The sequence below is a fragment of the Chiloscyllium punctatum genome, chromosome 43 (genome assembly GCF_047496795.1).
Source record: "Chiloscyllium punctatum isolate Juve2018m chromosome 43, sChiPun1.3, whole genome shotgun sequence".
NCBI classification, from domain to species: domain Eukaryota; kingdom Metazoa; phylum Chordata; class Chondrichthyes; order Orectolobiformes; family Hemiscylliidae; genus Chiloscyllium; species Chiloscyllium punctatum.
The window spans coordinates 39,005,634-39,027,372 of record NC_092781.1 but is presented as its reverse complement, the minus strand read 5'-3'; the positions used below and the strand labels follow the sequence as shown (position 1 = coordinate 39,027,372).

General features: G+C 41.7%; 1 protein-coding gene and 1 long non-coding RNA gene across 2 annotated transcripts in view; both read right to left on the bottom strand.

Annotated features, from left to right (window-relative positions):
- LOC140466555 (procathepsin L-like) overlaps positions 1–18,027 on the bottom strand; it is a 32,907-nt gene extending 14,880 nt beyond the window's left edge. Inside the window, exons 1-4 of the mRNA XM_072562028.1 lie at positions 17,882–18,027; positions 8,246–8,387; positions 7,253–7,348; positions 3,171–3,350 (exon numbers count right to left, since the gene is read on the bottom strand). Coding sequence (XP_072418129.1) covers positions 3,171–3,350; positions 7,253–7,348; positions 8,246–8,387; positions 17,882–17,910 — 447 coding nt within the window. The 5' untranslated portion in view covers positions 17,911–18,027. The remainder of the gene's footprint in view (positions 1–3,170; positions 3,351–7,252; positions 7,349–8,245; positions 8,388–17,881) is intronic.
- Positions 18,028–19,828: 1,801 nt separating this feature from the next.
- On the bottom strand, positions 19,829–21,200 carry LOC140466521 (uncharacterized). Its single transcript, XR_011955220.1, has 3 exons — positions 21,145–21,200; positions 20,503–20,665; positions 19,829–19,912 (listed from the first exon to the last, which is right to left on the bottom strand). It is a non-coding gene; the product is annotated as an uncharacterized lncRNA (long non-coding RNA).
- Between the last annotated feature and the right edge of the window lie 539 nt (positions 21,201–21,739).

The following is a 21,739-nucleotide window of genomic DNA, read 5'->3' as shown; positions in this document are numbered from 1 at the left end:
ACTTCAGCTTGTAGAAGAGAGAGTTTGAAGATGTCGGAGAATTCTCCGCTAGCTGGACCACACTGGAGCTGTGTTGCCTGGCGGGGACAGTGTTGGGCCAAGCAGGGTCCTGAGGGTTATTCCCAGGAGGACTGATCTGATTTCTACAGCAGTGACCAACAACTTGAAGCATTGACATTTAAGAGGATTATTTGATTATGAAAAGTCTTCATAATAGCAAAACTTGCCTCATTATTCAATTTCCTCTCTTGACAAATTCACAACATGCATAAACTATCAAGGGAACATGGCATGGCTCTCCGAGAGGGATAGGATAAACGCTGTTTTCGATTGGTTACAAACTACCATGGTGTTCGATCAGACCAAATAGCATCTCAGGGCAAGATGTACAGGCTCCAGTTGTATGGGTCTTGCCCATGAACTTTGGCATCTGGCATTTGCTAGTGCCCAGTCCGGGGATCGACCATAGTCTGCTGCCAGGGCGGGGAGTTGTCCTTGAGTCTGCAATCCAGAGACTTGGTTTCAAGAATCCTTTGGCTACAAAGTGACCAGTTCGGGGATTGGGAACTGTTGTCACAGGAAGAAGAGTTTGCAATTCTACACTTCTGAGGGCTGTGCATTGAGAGGTCTGGGTTAGTGCAGTTGTGTTCGAGGATAGATGATAACACTATATGCAATGGTGAAAAAAAATGAATCTTGGATGGGAAGGGATTCCATAAAGTTGTTGGATGAGGTGTGACGGTATTAGCAGCACAGCCATACCTCTGTTAACCTTTCTCCTCTTCCTTCCACATCCGACACCAGGCTCTCAGTACACACATTGATCCTATGTGACCATGCCATTAGGCATCATGGTGGTGCAGTTACATTAAGGCTTCTCTCCACCGAGAGAGAAACAGCCAAGTGGAAGGTCAAGCTGATACCACTTATCGAAAAGGAGCAAATAACGTACGAGTTTTGTCACGCTTGCCACTAAACCTCCTTTTCCTTCATTGTCTCAGATATAATGAATACCAGTTTTTGGGTGAGGCAGGAAGGATCGGACTCATTGTTGCAGCCTGTGAGCCCTGCAATGGTTTGTTCAGTCAATCTCGCAGCATTTTTTGCCTGGCGGGCGTGAGGGTGCTCTGACAATGCTGAGCAGAACTGGGCAGCAGTTTGGAGGTGGAGGCTCAACCACTTCTATGATATCTTGAGTCGGAGTGACCTGTGTGTGTTCCTCCTCCAGCAGGGCACTGTCCCTATTACTTGTGATTAGAAAGTGGCACCTCTACTACAGGCCTGTAGAGCAGTTGGCGATGGGGTACAGCTTAGTGCCCATGGCCAGCAAACGCTGAGGGTGCTGGGCCTGCTTCTCCATGGCAACTGCCAAACTGTCCTTGGAGTTTAGATGATTCATTTGATTGCGTATCTGGGTCCCCGCAGTGTCTCTGCATCCCTGGCGTCTTTCAAGTGTACATTCCTGTCTGCTGCATCTGCTGCTCCCTGGTATATGTAGATGTTTGCCAACACCACGGTCTCTTCTGCCCGTACCGGGACGCTGGCAGCACTCCGAGTGCTGCAGGAAATGACATAATGAGGGGCTTTCCAGACTGTGCTCCCATACCCACAATATTCCAGGGAGCTGGTGGTGTGTGCTGGACGCAGCCTTACTGATATTTCCTCTGAGGCCGCAATACTTTCATGCTCAGAGAACAAGGAGGTGTCTTCTTTCCCTGAAGAGCTAGAGTGGATGCTGATGGAACCGACAGAACACGAAAGACAGAAGTGTCTGGGGCTATTGCAAAGACACACTGAAGAATTTATGAGACTGACAGAGTGCTAACAAAGCAGTGATGATTAGTAATTACTCTCTTAGTGGAATGTGGGTGTATCATGTTTTCTTGTGAGAAACAGGAGTCTCTCCTCACAGGTTGAGGAATCTGGTCTCAGACGCCTCTCCACCAATGCAAGAGCTCTCTGTACTCCAATGTTCTCTCATCTCCTGGAATGACAGAGCAGGAAGGATTGAGTGAGAGATTTAAGTTTTGCATGGCCGTTGGTGTTGGTACATGACGGGAGGTATTCCGAGGTAGTGGATTGGCAATGCCGATGCGATGTTGGTTTTGAAGATGAGGAAGACGTCAGTGCAAGCATGAATCTGGGTAGGAGTGGGTGCTGAGGCTGGGATAGAGTGAGTCGGAGGGGGAAGGTGGGTTGTCACAGCGATTCTGACACATAGCATTCTTATGGCATGTTAGTTGTTTTTCTGTACCATTCTCTGGCCTGTTCGAAAACATTCCTATCTGATCAGGGCAAGGTTACCATGCTCGTGCTCATGTTGGTTCACAGCAGCTTTTTCATGATGGCTCAGCTGCCAGGATATCGGGCACTAGTCATGAATCTATTGAATTGCTCCGGGAAGAACGTGTGGGAAGATTCGACTCGGAGTGGATATGTGGGATGTTATAGCTGCATTGACGTAGCTACCGAGATGCTTTTGATAATGATAGTGAGAAATCTCACTGAGCCTCATGGTGTTTTCACTCCGAAACACACAACGCAACTGACACTTCTTGAATTACAGTATAATCCAATCGTTTACAACTCCCATTTGTACACAATATTTCATATACTTACCAGCAGGCTCTGCCCTCCTGTCGATCAGCCTTGTCCAGTTGGAGAGAATGATTGAGAGAGGTACAAGGCCCAACAGAAGTGAATGTGGTTTTAAAATTTGGGGTGTCGAGCATATGATCGAATATTCTTTGAATAAGACTGTACATGGTATCACAAGGAAGCTTAGCACTGCAGCTCGCAACATTACCATGATTGAGTTGTGTCAATTTACATCTGAACTTATATTTATTACATCGGAATTGTAGAGGATGACTTCAATTTTACAGTTTAATCTAAGCATTGAATTTGTTTTTGCGGTAAGATTTCTTTAGATATTATGAGTAAAAGCACGGACATTACCATTGATACATATACCATTCTTCCTTGCCTGACCATAATCAATACCAGGAAACAAATGCAACAAGAAAGCAGGAGAAGCAATTTAGGTTAAAAATTATCGACTGAAACGGAAACTTCCCTAACAATTCACACAAGCTGATCATAACGTCCAATCCTGTTGAGAAATTAATGTCTGCACTGAATAATCTTGAGAGCTTTTTCTGATTTTTTACCTGGTTTTTCACTGGAGTCACTAAACCTTCTCTTCGCCAGTCAACAGTTGCAATTCTCAGTTCAATGGGACTTTCTTTAGATGCACGACTCTCATCTGTTTCATCAGCTTCAATTTCAGTCATGTTAACAGCTTCGATTCGGCGATGTCCATTCATGAGCTTATTGAACTCTTCATTGGTCTGAAAATTCAAACACATTGGTGAAATGATTGACTCTTAGTGGTGATTATGTCGGAGAGTGTCAATAACGTAAGAGAGCTACATTCTACATAATCGCTGACTTTAGCATGAAGTGCGGGGAAAGCAATGAAGGCATCCGTTACTCGTGTATAATCTTTGACTGAATAAATGAGCAGCAGGCAAATAAGTGGTCATCCATTTCGTACCAATTCAGTATAAAGCTGTGTGAGAAGCCTCGAGCAGCTCAAATATCTCTGCTCGATCGTTCAATAACCAAAATGGCAGGAGCTTTCTCGACGTGTTTCATTTTGCAAGAATCACTTCGATAATCGTCTCTGATCATTAAAACCTGACAGTTCAATTTCATCATGGAAGGATAGGTTAAGTCACCTCAGATTGGTGGAGTTTATTGGTGTTTGAGACGAACCTTCCCAATCAGGAGGATTTCAAATTCCATCACCAGCCTGATCTGATTTCCGGATAACACGTTGGTCCTGAGTTGGCCTCATGGCCCTTGGACCATTAGATTTAGATGCGAAACTCAGATTGTTAATTTTCATGAAGATACTGGATTGAAATGGTTATAAAAGGACCAAATGTGATGCTATCTATCATCAAATATCGTATTATCAGGAACTGTGGATGTCTGCCTCTCCAACCCAGCTTCAAGACTGGTAGTGAGTCATTTGGTGTCTCTTTTTGATGGGTAGGAAGGGATACATGTCGGTTTGAAAGGGGAATGAACATGTCCCATCCTCTGAGTAATAAGCGGGGCTCAAGGCACTTGCAAAAGTCCCAGTTGCGCCTGCCTTTTTGATGGCTATATGGAGCATGCCTTGTTCCAATCCTGCTCTGACCCCTGTCAAAGTTCTGTCTCTGATCCATTGCTTGTTGCTTCCTACTCTCACCCAGAATTAGAAATAGTAATCAATTTTACTCCGAATTTCCACCCTTCCTCCAACTTCACCTGGAATCTCTGAAAATCTTCCTTTCCTTTCTTGAGTTTAGTCTTTCCATTTAAGGGCTAGACTATCTACTGTCTCCCACAGTTACGTTGAACTACGTCTCCTCACACCCTGCGATCTGCAAAGATTCCATTCCATTTCCCAGGTTCTCCACCTGTACTGTATTTTCACCGGTGTCACCACCCACTGGGGTGTTTTTCCTGACTTAAGGTCTCCTCTCAATGCCGTTGACAGGCATTTCAGCTGTCTTACTCAGTTTGCGCAATTGTTTCCTCCCCCATAAGAACATAGCAAATAGCAACATGAGTAGACTAGTGGCCCCTCCATCTTGCTCCATCATTCTATTATGATTGACCCAAAATTGCCCATGTTGCCGTTCCTTCATTTTGATTGTGACCCTTGATTCCCCTACCGCTTAAGAATCTCTCTCAGATTAGGCATACAGAGAGTCCTAGTGTCATAGAGCTGTACAGTATGGAAACAGACTGTTCGGTCCAACCCGTCCATGCTGATCAGATATCCCAACCCAATCTCGTCCCATCTACCAGAACCCAACCCATATCCCTCCAAATACTTCCGATTCATATACCCATTGCAAATGCCCTTCAAATGTTGCAATTGTGCCAATCTCCACCACATGCTCTGGAAGCTTGATCCATCCACGTACCTTAACCTATGCCCTCTAGTTCTGGATTCCCGATCCCAGGGAAAAGAAATACTTTGTCTAATTATCTTATGCATGTACCTCATAATTTTGTAAACCTGTATAATGTCACTCCTTACCCTCCGACGCTGCAGAGAACACAACCTCAATTTGTTCAGCCTCTCCCTATCGCTCAAATACTCCATTCCTGCCAAAATACTTGTAAATTGTTTCTGAAACCTTTCAAGTTTCGCAACATCTTTCCGAGTGGAATGAGACCAGACCTGCACGCAATATACCAACAGTGGCCTAACCAATGTCCTCTACAAAAGCAACACGACCACCCGACAGCTCTATTCAATAACGTGACAAATATCGGTGAGAATAACAAACGCTTTCTTCACTATCCTATCTTCCTGCCAAGACATTGAGGGCTCAGAGAGAAGGAATTCCTCCTCATATCGATTTCAAAATGCTGTCCATCTATTGTGATTTGATGATGTCAAGTCCTAGCCTCTGTCATTCGCGTCAACATCATCTGTGCACTCACCCTGTAAAACCCAGTAAGAACATGTAAATTTCAAAGGGATTAACTGTCATTCTTATAAATCCCATTCAGTAAAGTCCCAGCCTGGTTGGTCTTCACTCGCTAGACAATCTTTGGTGCAGTTGTTCCCCTCCATCCCAGAAGAAAAATCAGGTTATTTCTGTCTTCACTTTCCATCATCCCAGTCTCTGTTTCTTGTTTAGCGAATAAATCCTCTACGATTGCCTATATGTCACGCACTAAACCATAAGCTATTACTTTGTTTAGCAACAGCTGATGTGGCACTGCATGACATGTCTTTTAAAATTGCAAATGCACACAATCTATCGGCTTTCCTTTGGTTAAAAAAAGTTTTGTCTCTTTGTTCAATTATTAACATTTGTGTGCACATAGGTCCAGCAAGTTATTAAAGAGGGAAAATAAATATTTGCCTTTAATGCAGAACAAAGACAGCATTAAAGAGGGGAAGTCTTGTTGCGATTGGACAAAGTCAGTCAGACGACACAGGGGGCACTGTGATTAGCATTGATTTCACTCATTACGGGGATATATTTGGAAGGAAATTTGAAGCAGGTTAATCAAAACTATTTCTCCGAAGTAAAGGGTTATCACAAGAGAAACACTTTGACAGACTGGGCCTACTCCATAATAAAGATGAGGAGAATGAGTGCTGATCATACTGAAAGAAATAAGATTGGAAGAAGATTGACAGGACTAATGGTGAGAGGATGATTTTCTTGATGGGAAATGTGAGAACAGAACCTGGCGTAGACATTGTCGCTTTTACTTACTTATCTATGCGACTCAAGTCTGTGATCTGCCTTTGTTGCTCGCATTACAAAGCTTTTCACTGTGCCTCGGTACACGTCGCATTGATTTCAATTCGATTCAATTCAATTCAATTTAGTTCAGTTCAGTTCAGTTCATCTCAATTCAATACAATCCAATTCAATTCAATTAACTTCTTTTCAATTCATAGGATGCTGGTGTAATGCTGATGTCATGAGTTACATTTGTTTGAGATGCCAAGAACAGGGGAAATGACCAACTGTCCTGAGGAGCAATAATACAGAGAGCAGGATCATGTACATTAATTTGTTTGGAAAGCAGGTTAGTTTAACTGCTTTGGGATAACGTTTAACAGTGTTAGGTAGGGCGGAGCCAGAGATCGAGCAGTCTCAAGAAGAATATTGTAGCCGAAGGGATCAGCCTCCACAGTGCAGAATGCAACTCCGGCGTCCAGACATCATAATGGACAGCATCTATGAAGACTCAACAACATAGAGGTGTATCCATAGTGTGACTGCCATCCATAGAGGGAGCTCAAGACAGCCAGTGTTGTTTAATGCAATTTAGTTGTGCAGAATCTGATCGTGCAAGTGAGCAGACATTGTCGAATCAGGGGATTGTTAGTCATTAGATTTCTCTTCCGCAGAGAGAAATGGAGACTTGAGTCATTGAATATATTCAAATTTGAGAGAGGTGATTTTGATTTCTAGAGGAGTTACGAGGTATGGAAACCTGGAATGAGAAGGAAGTAATCACCAATTTGGAGTAAAGGGAGATCAATCATTAAGTGCACTGAATGATTGAGTCAGTTTGGAGGACCAAATGTCCAAGTGCTCCTCCTGTAGCTGAATATAACTTCACAATTATAAAACTTCACAATTTCACAATGACCACCCTCAGATAGATTCTAGACGATACATCCTACACACATCAGAGCTCCAAATTTGTTCATTCCCACTTTAGATGTGCGTTTTCCCAATGAATGTTCGATGTTGTGATGTTCGATGTATCTCATGTTGTCCTCCCATATCATTCTCCTGTAGCTCTCCTCATCCTGAATAAAGAGATTAATATAATCAGGCTCCAGCATCTTTCATTTATAAAATTATACAGAAGCATTAATAAACCGCTTGTGAAACTTGAAATAACATTTTGCTGTCAGGGTCCATCCTCCGACCCATATCTGAAAATTATTAATCAGGTTCCCCTCACCCCACTCAAAATAACGCACCCACAGCAATACCTGTCGAGTGGCCAGTCTAGAGATTCATGCTGAAAGTATAGTAAGAATAAAATAGCTGAACAACAGGATGGTTTAATCGACCGTCATGAATGACGTTGACAATGGATACGTTCTCTCCACTACCACCTGTCCCTGTCTGAAGTAAGATTAAGCCTGTGGCACGCAGGAAATTCAATAAGCCACGTCCTTGCGAAAAAAACTGAGGCCAATACATGGGCAATTACTGTGCATGTATAAACCTTCTTAATCAGTTGTGTGAGAGACCTGCCTTAAGCTGCCAGCATAGTAAAGTCGGTGTCGGCAAAGAGACGCTTCATTGAATGGGCCGCTTGGGATGATCAGACGGCTTCCCCATCCCTCTGTCTCCAAGTTCCCCACTTATAATTGCCTCTTCGACACCAAGAATGGATCTTAATCTTCGAGAGGTAGGTTTGTGGTATTTGTAGTAAATACAAGAGGACTGCAACGGGACCCGAATAAATTAAGATACACTAAGTCGCTCCTGATTCACTTTGTGTTTGGTCAGTTCTCTAATGAAGTTAGAAACTTGGAGAATGCCCATTGAATTTAAAGATCAATATTTTCTCAATCTCACTTCACTCAAGAGATACCTCTCATTGACTGCAGCTACATATTCTCAATCTCTGCCAACTGTGTGCAGACCATTCCTATTCTGAGCGAGCTTAACATGACAGACTCTCCTTTTACCTTGGTGTACTGGTTCCCATGTTGTGATTTCCAATTTTTCCAGTCTTCATCCAATTTCGAATCAAGTATGCCTGTTGAGGCTGCAGCCAGAATATATACAGCCACACTGCCCAGAAAGAGCCAGAAGTTCATGATGGACAATCTAATAGGCAAAAACAGTGGGGTTTAGACAGGGAGTTTTGTAATTTTCAAGTTAGCTGCTTCCTTATTCTGAGAAGGAACAATATAAATTGGACAAATAATACAAACAAGAAAATTCCAACAATTCATCCAATGTTGAAAGTTTAATGTAATTCGCCTTCATGAGGCATCGTCAGTGGATTGGAATATTCCAGCACTAGATTGATCAAATTAATGACGTTTCAAATTTAAAACCAATTATTGGAAAGAACACGGTAAAATGAAATCATACTTTTCCATAAATTGCCTTCGTGTGATGAAAGTTATTTGACTCACGGTCCACAGGTATAATCATTCAACAACTCATGTCGTAATGATTTCATTTCATTCAACCTTACATTGAGCAATGAATCCTTAGAGGGCATGACTGTAGGATTAGCAACAGGAAATCAAGAACAGGTGGACCTATTATATCGTTATCTTCTGTCACTTTAGACATTGCAAAAAAAAATTTGAAGACAACATGTAAATCGCGAGTTGAAAGGGAAGGAAGAAATTGAACCAATGCAATCAAAATGGAAAGATACCGGAAAAAAAATCTAACTTGAAAAACTCGTATGTCCTCAGTAAAAAGATAGAATTAATGATAGAATTCCGAAATTGAATGTGTGCAGCATTTTTAAAATGTTGATGTAAAAAGTCACAAAACAATGGGTATGACATGAAAGTAGTTTCGGAGGTGTGGTTCCAAAATGGTCACGGAAGGGACCATTCAACTGAGTATTCAAGAATCCTTCATGTTCACGAAGTCAACGACCAAAGCGGAGGGAATTTGGCCAGCTCGTTTGATAGGCTTCAATGTGAAAAGGGAAAGTTGAAACGAGATGCAACAATTTGTTGTTTTTTTTAACACAGAGGCTGGTACATGCATGGAAAATTCTGCCAGTTGAGGTGCTAGAAGAAGATGCAATATCGACATTAAGAGAAATTTAGGCAGACACATGAACAGGCAAGATATGGAGGGTCACAGAACATGTGAAATCAGATTAGATTAAATTAGAAGGGCATCATGGTAGGTGCAACCATGGTGGTCTGAAGGGCTAGTTTATTTGCTGCACTGTTTCATGTTTAAAACCATCGGATGTCAGTGAAATAGTGAGAAATTGTTTTGTGGATGAATATGTGTGGTGATGAGAAAGGAAAATAAGTCTCTGGTAGGTCTTATTCCTGTGTTTCTTAAGAGCATAGATGGAGAGTGCAAACCAAGGAATTGTGGGACTTTGTAAGAAAGGTACCAAATTAGTCATTACAATTTTAAAATTCACGTTGATTGGATGAATCAAGTTGATAAATATAGCGTTGCGGTTGAATTCATGGGGTTTACTTATAAGATTTCTTCGAAGAATTTGTTCTAGAATCAACTGGAGAACAAACTATTTTCGTCCTGGTATGTATGAAACGAGACAGGATCATCAATAATCATACAATAAATGATTCGTTCAACAAAAATGGTCACAGCTTTCCGGAAATTCATATGTAATGTAAAATTGAAAATCTTGGTTATCAAGCGAGTGCCTGAAACTGAAAGAAGATCAAGCACAAGAAGGTGATGACAGCGTTTACCACAGTTGGTGATGGAAAAAAAAGGTGAGGTAAGAGACTGGATAAATAGTGGGATACAGTTAAGGGAACATTTAGGTATTCTTATCAAGGAACTATTGAATGATGTAGATTGTAAGAGAAGAATACACTATTTATTGCTAAATATCAAATTCACGCCTCGTCTAAAGAAATTGATCATCATCTGTGCAAAGATCGATTAGGAGATTAAAAAAGTAGAAACTTACAAATGACAAATATTGATGAAGAGAACAAGAATATGAATGCTAATGACAAATAAGAAAATAGAAAGTGAAAGCAAGGATTTTAATACTTATTTAAAGGAAGAAGCTAGCTGAAATATTGATTATTTCGATGATGTGATTTGCCCATGAATAATAGAAAGGACGAAAGTAGCAGGGAATTTGAACAAATATCCAGTTTCATGTTAAAAACAACAAAACAAAAAGATTCATAATCAAGAAGTAAAGGGAACGAATTACCTTGATCACTGAAGGAACAATTACTCAGAAGGCAAATGAGATTAAAGTCGGACATTCTCCTGGATCTGAATGATTATATCTGAACGTTTTAAATATAGCTACTTCAGTGATAATGGGTACAATAGTGGCAATATCATTGCGGTTCAGGAATTGTTTTCGCTGATGGAAATCTGCAAATAGGGCAATTCGCAAAAAGGAGAAGAATAGCAAATTGGAAGATTTATGCAAGTTAGGAAATATGATGTCATTGGCTAAAATAGAACAAAGAGTAACGACTGTTACCACACAGCAACAGGCCTATCGGCCCTTCAAGCCTGTGTTGACACATATTGCCCGTTACCAATGAATTGTCTTCACTTAGAGGAACCATGACCCTCAACCTCCGTTCCTATACTTGTTTTCTACCAGGTACTGCCATTGTGTCTGCTTCCACCAACTCTGTTAGAAAGCGCTCTCGGCACTCATCAATTTGTGTGAAATACTTGCCTCTTTTAAAATGCACGCCCGCTCCGCATGTTTCCCTGAGTAACTGACCCCTCCCCCCTGGGAAAAAGGTCTCCTAGTCACCATTCGATCCATGCCATCCATGTCCTATTATCTGACAGGTCACCCCCAAAAAGCAAACCCAGTCTCCGTGATAATGAATATAACACATAGAAAATTACAGCACAGCACGGACCCTTCGGCCCTCGTTGCACCGACCTCTGCAACAAAAGTAAAGCACATCTACCCTACACAATAATGCATTCATCCGTACGTTTTTCAAATGACCATTTAAATGCCCTTAACGCTGACGGGTCAGCTGCTGTCGTAAGCAGTACATTCCCCACCTTTACTACTGTCTCAGAAAAGGAACTACCTCTCTCATTCGTCCTCTCTCTAAGGTACAGCCCCACAATTTAAAGATGTCCCGTCGTGCTAGCCATTTGAGTAATAAAGGCTGTCAGTCTCCACTCTGTCTACCTCTCTGACTATCTCTTATGTCTCAATTAAGTCACCTCTCAACATTCTTTTCTCTGACAAAACAGCCTCAATTGCCTCAACCTTTCATCATAAGACCTTCCATCCAGACCAGGCAACACTCACGTAAATCTCGTCGAAAGCCTCTCCAAAGCTTAAACACTTTTCCTCCAATTCAGTGAGAAGAACTGTACGCAATATTCGAAATGAGGACACACCACAATTTTGTACAGCTGCAACATTTCCTCGTGGCTACGAAACTCAATTCCTCTGCCAATAAAAGTGAACACAGCCCGTATGCCTTATCAACAAATTTCTTAACCTGCATAGCTATTTTAACGGATCTCTGTACATGGACACCGAGATCTCTCTGCTCATCTACACTTGCAGGAATCTTATCATTCGCCAAGTAAATTTATTCCTGTTACCCCTCATACTTTTGTGCGTTGACTAACATTTGGCTCCGCAGCCCATCTCTGCAGATTATCTTTCTCCCTCCGTACCTTGTAATATACATGAGCACTATCCACAACTCCAGCGACCTTAATGTCACTCGCAAATTTACTATCATATGCTTGTCCGCCCTCATCCAGATTATGTCCAAAAATAACAAACAGCAGTGTCCCCAAAACAGATCCTTGCATTACACCACTACTAACGGAATCCCAGTAAGCACATTTCCCAACAACCGCCTCCCTCTATCTTCTCCTAACGAGCCAATCTCTGATCTAAACCATGAAATCATGCTGAATCCCATGCCTCAGTACTTTCTGGAATAGCCAGGCGTGGGGAACCTTATCAAAAGACTTACTGAATTCCATGTACACCACATAATCTCTTTACCCTCATCCAACTCGTTGGTCACCATCTTATAGAACTCAATAAGTTTTGTGCGGAATGGATCTCCTCTGCACAAAACCATGTTGACTATCCCCAATCAACGGATTCGTCTCCAGATGATTATAAATCCTGTCGTTTATAAACTGTCCCAACATTTCACTCACAGGAAATGAAAGGCTCACTTGTCTATAATTATAAGAGTTGTCTCTACTAGCCTTCTTGACCAAGGGGAGAACATTTGCCATCCTCCAGTCTTCTGGCAGTATTCCCGTCGCCAATGAAACCTCCTCCTTGTTTCCCAGGATCCGAGGATAAATCCTATCCAATCCAGGGGACGTATTTATTTTCACACTTCCAGAATTGCGACACCACCTACTTGTGAACCTCAGTCCTATCTAGTCTCTTAACTTGCATTTCAGTATTCTCGACAGCCTTTCGCCATAGCCAAAATGTCCCCCATACCAGGCAACATGTTAGTAAACATTTTCTGTACACGCTCCATAGCATTGACATCCTTCTGGTAGTGTGGTGTACAGAAGTGTGAACATTATGCTGAGTGCGGCCTGATGTAAAGTTCTGTAAAGCTGAAGCATAATCTCTCCATCCTTACATTTACTGCCCTTTCAATGAAGCCAAGCATGCGATATGCATTTCTCTAAATACCTATCGATATACGCTGCTGCCTTCCATGATCTGCGGAACCAGAAACCCAGATCTCTCTCCATACTAACTCTCCTAATGATTCTTCCATTCACTATATATTTTTCATCTGTACTTGACCTTCCCTAATGCATCAACTGACCTTTTTCGAACTCAACTCCACCTGCCATTTTTCTGCCCATGCAGTGACTGATTTATATCCTGCTGTCTACTCCGAAGGTCATCCTCACTGTCCACAAAACCACCAATCCTTGTCGTCCATAAACTAACTAATTTGGCCAGCCATGTTTTCCTCCAAATCATTTATGTAGATCACAAACGACAGGTGTCAAACCACTGAATACTGTGGAATTTCACTTGTCATAAGCCACAATTTTGAAATGAATTCTGATTAATTCCACAGCTATACTCTTCATTGTTCGGGTAAGCAAGGTCTGTTTATATCTTGCCAGCTCACCCCTGAGACAATGTGACTTCACCTTTTATACCAATCTGCCATGAGGGACCTTATCAAAACTTTTACAAAAGTTTTTGTCGACAGCATCAACTATTATTCCCTCATCAAGTAACTTTCTCAAACCCTAAAAAAATCGACCACGTTCGTGAAGTGTGACCGTCCCAACATAAATATATTGAGTCTATCCTCCATAAGTCCATTTGCTTCTAAATGCCTACAGATCCTACCTCTGAGAATCTTTTCCCATCGTTTCTCTGCAAACAATGTGAGGCTCACAGGTCTGTAATTTCCATACATATCACTATGACCTTCCTTACATAGTGGGATAACAATGGCTACTCTCAACTCCATTGGATTCTCACCTGTGGCTTCCCCTGGTGGAATGCAAGACAGCATAAATATTAAGTAAAGTCACAAAATGGCTAAGGACCATGGGTTTCCACTCTCTCAGTGGACGCAGATGGCATGTCATAGTTAAACATAGGGGTCACCATTTCTCAGGAAAGGCCTTAGCACAAGAATGTGGGACTTTCAAGGTAACCGTATGGGATATGGAAAGTAAAGAATAACAGCACCTTTAAATATCACACTTTCAGCAAGGTCAATCAACGTCGTTTTCTGAAAGGAAATTCCATTTGTTCAAACGATTTTGAGGATATAACTGCAGGTTGGAAATCATAGGACGCAGGATAGTATTGTGTTTCGGTAGCTAAAAATGTTCAAAATTGTTAGAGATGAAAGACGTAAGAGCTCACACTGACAGAGTTGTATATCAGTGGAAATAGAGAGTTAGCGAACAAATAGCAGACAGAGAGTTGGGATGAAAGATAACTTCTAAGTTGGCAAGTTGCAATGCGTGGAATGCCGCAGCAATTGAATATGGAATATCATCTGTCTGTTAGCTATAACGGTAACATAATGAATGAACAGAGTCTTTAACAGCCAAATCTTAAGAAATCTGCAATGTAAATTGGAAAGAGGACACAAACTGCGTGCAAAGTCACGGAGAGAATTTCTCGGGAGACAGATATTTGGGAGATGGAATAAAATATGGCAAAGTGGTCGATTCTCCATTTCGTTGAGTAAGCAGGAAAGCAGAATGTTATTAAATGGAGAGTAGAATGTAGTTGGACTCAGGGATGCAGGACAGCCTCAAATAAATTCTGGGGAAACTCAGAAAGTCTACAAAATCTATGGAGTGAGAAACAGAGTGAATGTTTTAAGTCTAGTTTGACATTTTCAGTATTGAAAAGGGCTGGGTCTCCATGCCATGCAACAAAACATGTAGTCACAAAATTATGAGTATCGAAATTAATTTGACAATCGTTAGTCCATTTTGCCCATTTTATTTGAACAGTTCCCATAATTTACTGTTGCCTACTTCGAAACTTTCCTCAAATTTAGAAATTGTGCTTTTAATTACAAAGAACAATCTATTAAAGTCAACTAGGAGAAAGTGAGGACTGTAGATGCTGGAGATCAGAGCTGAAAAATGTGTTGCTGGAAATGCGATGCAGGTCAGGCAGCAGTCAAGGAGCAGGAGATTCTCCTTGGATGCTGACTGACCTGCTGCGCTTTTCCAGCAATACATTTTTCAGCAACAATCTGTTAAACCAAAACTTGAGTAAAATGGCCTTCATCCTATTCTTTAATTCGCATGACCTGAAGACCAGTGTAGGTTAGGTGGACTTGGATCGGCGCAACATCGAGGGCCAAAGGTCCTGTACTGCGGTGTATTGTTCTATGTTCTATGTTCTATGAGATCTTCATTTCACGCAGAGATCTCTGAATCAATCATTCTGTAGAATATATTTTCAATCAGAGTACAAGACTGTGGTGGAAGTCTTATTCATGCCCAATTCTGCCTCACTGTTTCTGATTTCTCGTATTGTCAGAGATATAGACAGCAGGGGTATATACAATGTGTGCGTGAAGTCTTCAGTTCACATATGACGCGTGGCGAGAGAGGCACGTCAGTTGGAAGCTGGGTTTGAGGGATTGGCTCGCTGATGGGATAAAGATTGGTGGGTGATGGCGAAGAGTATACTGTGTTAAGGGTCCGTAAGTCAGACTGAAAATGACGAGGAATGCTGCGAACTGCAACATTTGATGGTTATTGAGTGTTTAGGATTGTGACTTCAGGGGGTCATTTGTTTCACAGCGAGTCAGAGCGTTGTGTCAGTGTGACAGATGGGGCGGGTGGTGCTGCGATTAGATGCGGGAAGGATAGTTCTTTTGGATGGGTGGTTTTCCAATTTGGTAGATGACACAAATTTCGGAGTGCAGTGGAGAGTGAAGACTATCCCACAGTAAATGGGACGTTGATCAGATGAATCAATGAGCCGAAAATGACAGATGGATTTTAATTTCGGTAAATGTGAAGTGCTGCATTTTTTTCAGGCAATCTGGGCAGGGCTTATACACGAAATAATATACCCTGGGGAACGTTGTTGAACCAAGAGACCTATGGGTGCAGATGCAGAGTTCCTTGAAAGTGGAGTCACAAGCAGACAGTATGGTCAATGAATCACCAACATGGACAGCATGGAAACTGGTCCGTCGGTCAACATTTCCATGCTGAGCAGGTAGCCTCAATTTATCTAGTCCCATTTGCCAGCACTGATGCATATCCCTCTAAACCCTTCCTATTCACACACCCATCCAGATATCTTCTAAGTATTCTCATTGCACCAAACTCTACCACTGGTATTTGTGTTCATGCCTTCTCTCACATATGCAATACTCTATTACAGTCGTTAAACAACCCTCCCACAAAATAATTTCTGTCCATTAAAATTTCATATCTTTGTTATCTTCATCTATGTCAACTCAGTATCATGACTTCCCTGACCAATATCCTACTTCAGTGTTGGATTTATATGAATCCTTTCCGAACTGTGCCACCCTACCTCCTTTCCACTTTTGGTTGACGACTCATGAGATAGTCAGCTCCTATATTTTTTTTAGATTAGATTAATTACAGTGTGGAAACAGGCGATTCGGCCCAACAAGTCCACCCCGCCCCGCCGAAGCGCAATCCACGCATACCCCTACATCTACCCCTTACCTAACACTATGGGCAATTTAGCATGGCCAATTCACCTGATCTGCACATCTTTGGACTGTGGGAGGAAACCGGAGCACCCAGAGGAAACCCATGCAGACACGGGGAGAACGTGCAAACTCCACACAGTCTGAGGCGGGAACTGAACCCGGGTCTCTGGCGCTGTGAGGCAGCAGTGCTTACCACTGTACCACCGTGCCGCCCGCTCTGCAGTCATATCAATGTCAGCATAACTACACCATAACCGTGTATATGTATTTACACAACTGCTTAATTTACTTTACTGCAAATGCTCATCACAATAAACACAAAGTCTTCACACTTGTCTTTTCAATGTTTTTCATCTGCTTAGCTTTACGTTGGCTGCTTTTGGTACCCCATGCATTTTCAGTTTTCCACTTTCGTGGACAACTGTTAATTTGAAATTTGGCTTCTTAATTTTGTACGACGTTCCTCACAATAATTGTACAGGACCAATTCCTCGTTCTGAATGAGTCATTGGTACGTACAACGAGAGTGTACTGCTGAAAAAGTACAGCCGCGCAGACTGCTGTCGAGGAGCAGGAGAATCGTCGTTTCGGACACAAATCCCCAATCAGGAAATGTTCAGCACCACAATCTCGACTCTGGAAGCCAGCATCTACAGTCCTCACTTTGTCATGTTTGGTATTGAAATGTCAACTTCAAAATAATGACCCCTCCCCCCTTCCATTCTATGTTCCTTTTCTTACCTGAACAGCTTTCCTAATCCTTTCAATGGCTGGACAAGAGTCTGGACTCTTGCTCAATACTGCAGAAAAAACAACATTCAATACCCTTCACTGTACTGTTTCCTCATCCTATGTTTCATTATTCTTCTCCAGAAGGTAATGTCTTACTCAATTATGGTGCAGTGGTCCGTGAGGTCATCCATCCCTCAATCATCAAACTCCTCCAAAGAAGGTGGAAGAACCAAACATCCGCTGAATAACAGGAAAGGCGTTGTCTCCTCCACCTCTTCGGTCCCCAGAGCTATGCCAGCTGCACCCTACCTTACATCATTATTGATCAAATTGGAAGACCATAACCTTAACACTGTTGCTGCCACCTCAAAGAAAGTATCAAATGTACATTGAAACCTCACTGGTGCACCGCATTGTCTTCATCTTGGTCAGTAACTTATGAACTCGAAGGAGAATATCTTCAAGATTAACTTATCCTGTATCCAATAGCCCGCATAAATCCCACACCCGACAGTCACCACACATCACCTGTTCTGTCATTCCCATTTCATGAAGCTTCAATTTTTTAAAGTAATTGATAACGATAAAACTATGTACTCTCACTCAAAATTATTAATGCTCTGAATCATAAGAAAAGATAAGGGAAAAAGTATGAAAATATATCCTGGATCTTTTAAAGAAAAAGCAAGTGAACAATCGCCATTCACTCACGAACACATTTCTCTAAGATTCCATGTCATTTTTTCATAACTTCATGCTTTTGGGGTTTGGAAGTGTTCACAGAGCTGACTTTTTGATGGCTTTCTGAAAGTCAACTTTCAGCTCCTGTTCAGCTGCAGAGTGACAAATTAATAAAAGAAAGGATTGTCTAAAATCCCTCACTCACCGAAGTCTCCAATGTGCACTCGGTTTCAGATGTACTACACAATTTCTTTGGAGGACTACAGATTACATATGTAGGGAGATAAAAAGAGATCTATGAGTTCATTCCAAATTCCATTGGTATGTTTGCTGAATCGACACCATGGTTGAGCAGAAGTGATAAGTAACTAGTTAATATATTCACATTAAGTTTTTACAGTACATATGCCCACAAAAGTCACTGACTGTAGCCGATAAGCAGCATTTTTTAAATTCCACATCCTGCACAGATAACTGCAGAGAGATAGCAGCATTTTAGAACATAAGACGACTGTGTCACCAGGGATTTTTTTCCACAGACCAAAGTGCCATCCTTGAAAGCCAGCAGCTCTTCAATACTCAGTGTGGCCAGATGAATGGTTTCTAAATTAAAAGGTGAAAGGAATGTTCTCTGTCTGGCCTGACAAGCTGGCAGTGTGACAAAGCAACTGAGTCAAATAACTAAGATTAATGAAAAACTCAACAATGCAAACATTCCACATGAAGTAAACAGAGCGATAAAAGTGATTTGATGACAGTATTCCTCTGGCGTGAATGTGAAAATATTGTATCTTCGATTTAACCACTATAACTTGTGATATCTTTTCAATCTATGAATAAAGCCAACCAAGAGCCACATGTTCGGAAGAAGGGTCACCGACCCCAAAATATTATCTTGCGTTTCTCTCCATAGATTCTCTCAGACTTCCTGATGTTTTCCAGAAATTTCTGTTTGGGTTTCCACTGAAAACTGTGTTCACTTTCCCCTTTAACAGAATCTCTTCGTGTAATGCCACAGGCCTTTGAAAAGTGTAAGGTTGACTTTGAGCTGACTTGATATTTCTGATTCAGACAGCGTAAAATAAACTTTTCAGCAAAAAATGCCGATCACAAAAGATAATTTTGATACAGACAAAAATGTGAACACGCTTAGGACATTAAACGCCAAAGACTGATCTGTTGTGCAGTGCTACACTTACACATAGAGCAGAGTCATAAAGATTCTATTCTGAGTCTGTCATTGCGCTGTGCGTCTCGAGTTCATTCAAGCTCACCTTAAGAAAGTCAACGTTTTTTTATTACAACCCGAAAACTTATCAATACATCCACCTTGGGCAAATGAATGCCACTAGAAGCTGTATAATCGCATGGGTTTCAGCGTGCGGATGTCACCGCCGAGATTATGAATGTGAATAAGTTTGAAAAAGGACAGTGATCATTATTTGTGCGGAGGCACTGTCATTATACAATGTCTTCATTTATTCAAAATGCGTATACTGCTGAAGGAATAATTGTTGTTTTGTTTTCTAGGTTTAATCAAAGTCATTTCTTACTTACAAATTTCAATTTCAATTTATAAATCATCATTCAAAAAACGCGCATAAATACTGTCGCTGTAAGAGCAGAACAGAGATTGGTAATGTTAAAACTATGAATGCACCCCCTGTGTCCCCAAAACCTGTCCACGATATAATAGGGACAAGTGAGCCTTAATGACGTATCATTCCCCACTTGTCCAGACAGGTGCAGTTCCAAATCCACTCAGCAGCCCGATGGCACAATCGTTAGCACTGCTACCTCACAGCGCTAGGGGCCCGGCTTCACATTCCCGCCTCGGGAAAGGGCCCGTGTGGAGTTTGCGCATTTTTCCCGTGTCTCCGTGGGTTTCCTACGGGTTCTCCGGTTTCCTCCCACAGTCCTCCGATGTGCAGGTTAGCTGAATTGGCCATGCAAAATGACCGACAGTGTTGGGTGAAGGGATAACTTTAGGGTTGCTCTTTGGAGGGTTGGTGTTGGCTTGTTTGGCCGTAGGGCCTGTTTCCACACTGCATAACATCTAATCTGTAAACAAAAAAAGAAGCAGAAGTTGCATGAAAAACGTAGATCTGGCTGCATCTGTACAGTGAAATCCATGTTATGTTTTTTGTGCGCCGTAACACGTTTTTAGAATCCACGGATATTTGACAATTTGCAACCATTCATGCAAAAGCAGCCTACTCAGTTGGCAACATTTCCACAAATATGCATGCCTTCCACCACCAATAGTCTGCAGCAGCAACATGTACTGTCTGCAAAATGCACTGCAGAAATTTGCCTGAGATCCTGGCACAACATATTCCAAACTGGACAACCACTTCCACATAGAAGGAATGGGCAGGAGATGTAGATGGATACAACCAATTGCAAAGCACACAACAACCTGACTTGGAAATAAACATTGCTCCTTCAGGGTCACTGAGTTCAAACCCTGCATTACACTTCCTCATAGCATTGTGCGATTAACAAGGTCATCACCACCTCCTCATGTTTAAAAGAGGAGAGGACAATAAACATCAACCAAATAAATAAGCGCTCAATCCTGTGAATGAGTATTAAGGAAATAACAACTGGACTGAGACCCGATATTCACAGGACCTGCAAATGTTGCTTACCGTGACATTAAACAGAACTCTTTCCTCCTGTACTCCCTCACTGAATGATCACCGTATCCCAGAACATCTCATAATGCTGCAGTTGAACACAGCTGAAGCTGATTCAACCAGAGACGTAACATCCCTTAGACATAAATATCCACCCTGATCCAAACAAATCGTTCTTGAAAACAAAGATTCAAAACAGGAAAAGTGTCAAAAAGAAGATAATAATTACTATTGCTAAAAGTAGACAACTTTCAAGGAAAATATCGACATGTAATCATGAGGCTACGTATGTTGAAGGATCCAGATTGAAACTTCCAGGTTAAATCTGTGCAGTATGACTCTGCGCAGTTTTGCGACCTGTTAGCTACTGTCAGTTAGTACAGAGTAGGAATGGCAGGATTTGGAACTCCATCACCTCCCAGATCAGGGGAAATGACAGAGCAGACCGAGGCAAAAATCAGAAAAACCCCTCAACGAATCGGGGTTAGTTCGGGTGAGGATGCCTCACAACTCCTCTCTATCGTGGCTGGAGACACTTCAAATCACAAATCTCAAAGACACCATCACATGTTTCATTTGAAACACCATATTCTAGTCCTGTCTGTCCTGTTCCATCTGTCTACCCATCACTGAAGTCCAAAAGGAAAATAATACCTTGCATGAGTAAACTCATCTTTGAGTGATCTTGTCCATCTAAGTACAGCTGTCCCTCAATCTAGTTGAGTTGTGAACTTGTGTCAGTGGTGCGACTTTATATCGACCCAGCTTCCAATATTAATCCATCCTTCAATTCTCTGATTGACAAATAGGACCAATTCTCTTATTAATGATCTCAAATGATGATGTGGAGGAGTTGATATTGAACTGGGGTGGACCAAGTTAAAAATTACACATCAGGTTAACGTCTGACAGATGAGATCTCTATAAACTGGCGTTATGTGCTTTTTAAGTATGCTCAAATCAGTTAGTGCAAGTCCTTGGGAGAGGTACGTAAGAAGTTTCCAACATTGTAAGCTTTAAAAGAACACTGTGTCCCAATGTGATCATATGATACGTCCACTTTTTTTATTAGCATCTTTAATTTCCACAAATGGTTTAACTCCCAGAATGTGCAAACAGGCCGTTTGGCCCAGGAAATCCACAACGACGCTATGAAGAGGAGCTCACCCAAACCAATTCCCCGACCACACATCATTTTGTCCGTTATGAATGCAATTAACTGACACATCGCTAAACTCTATTGCCAATT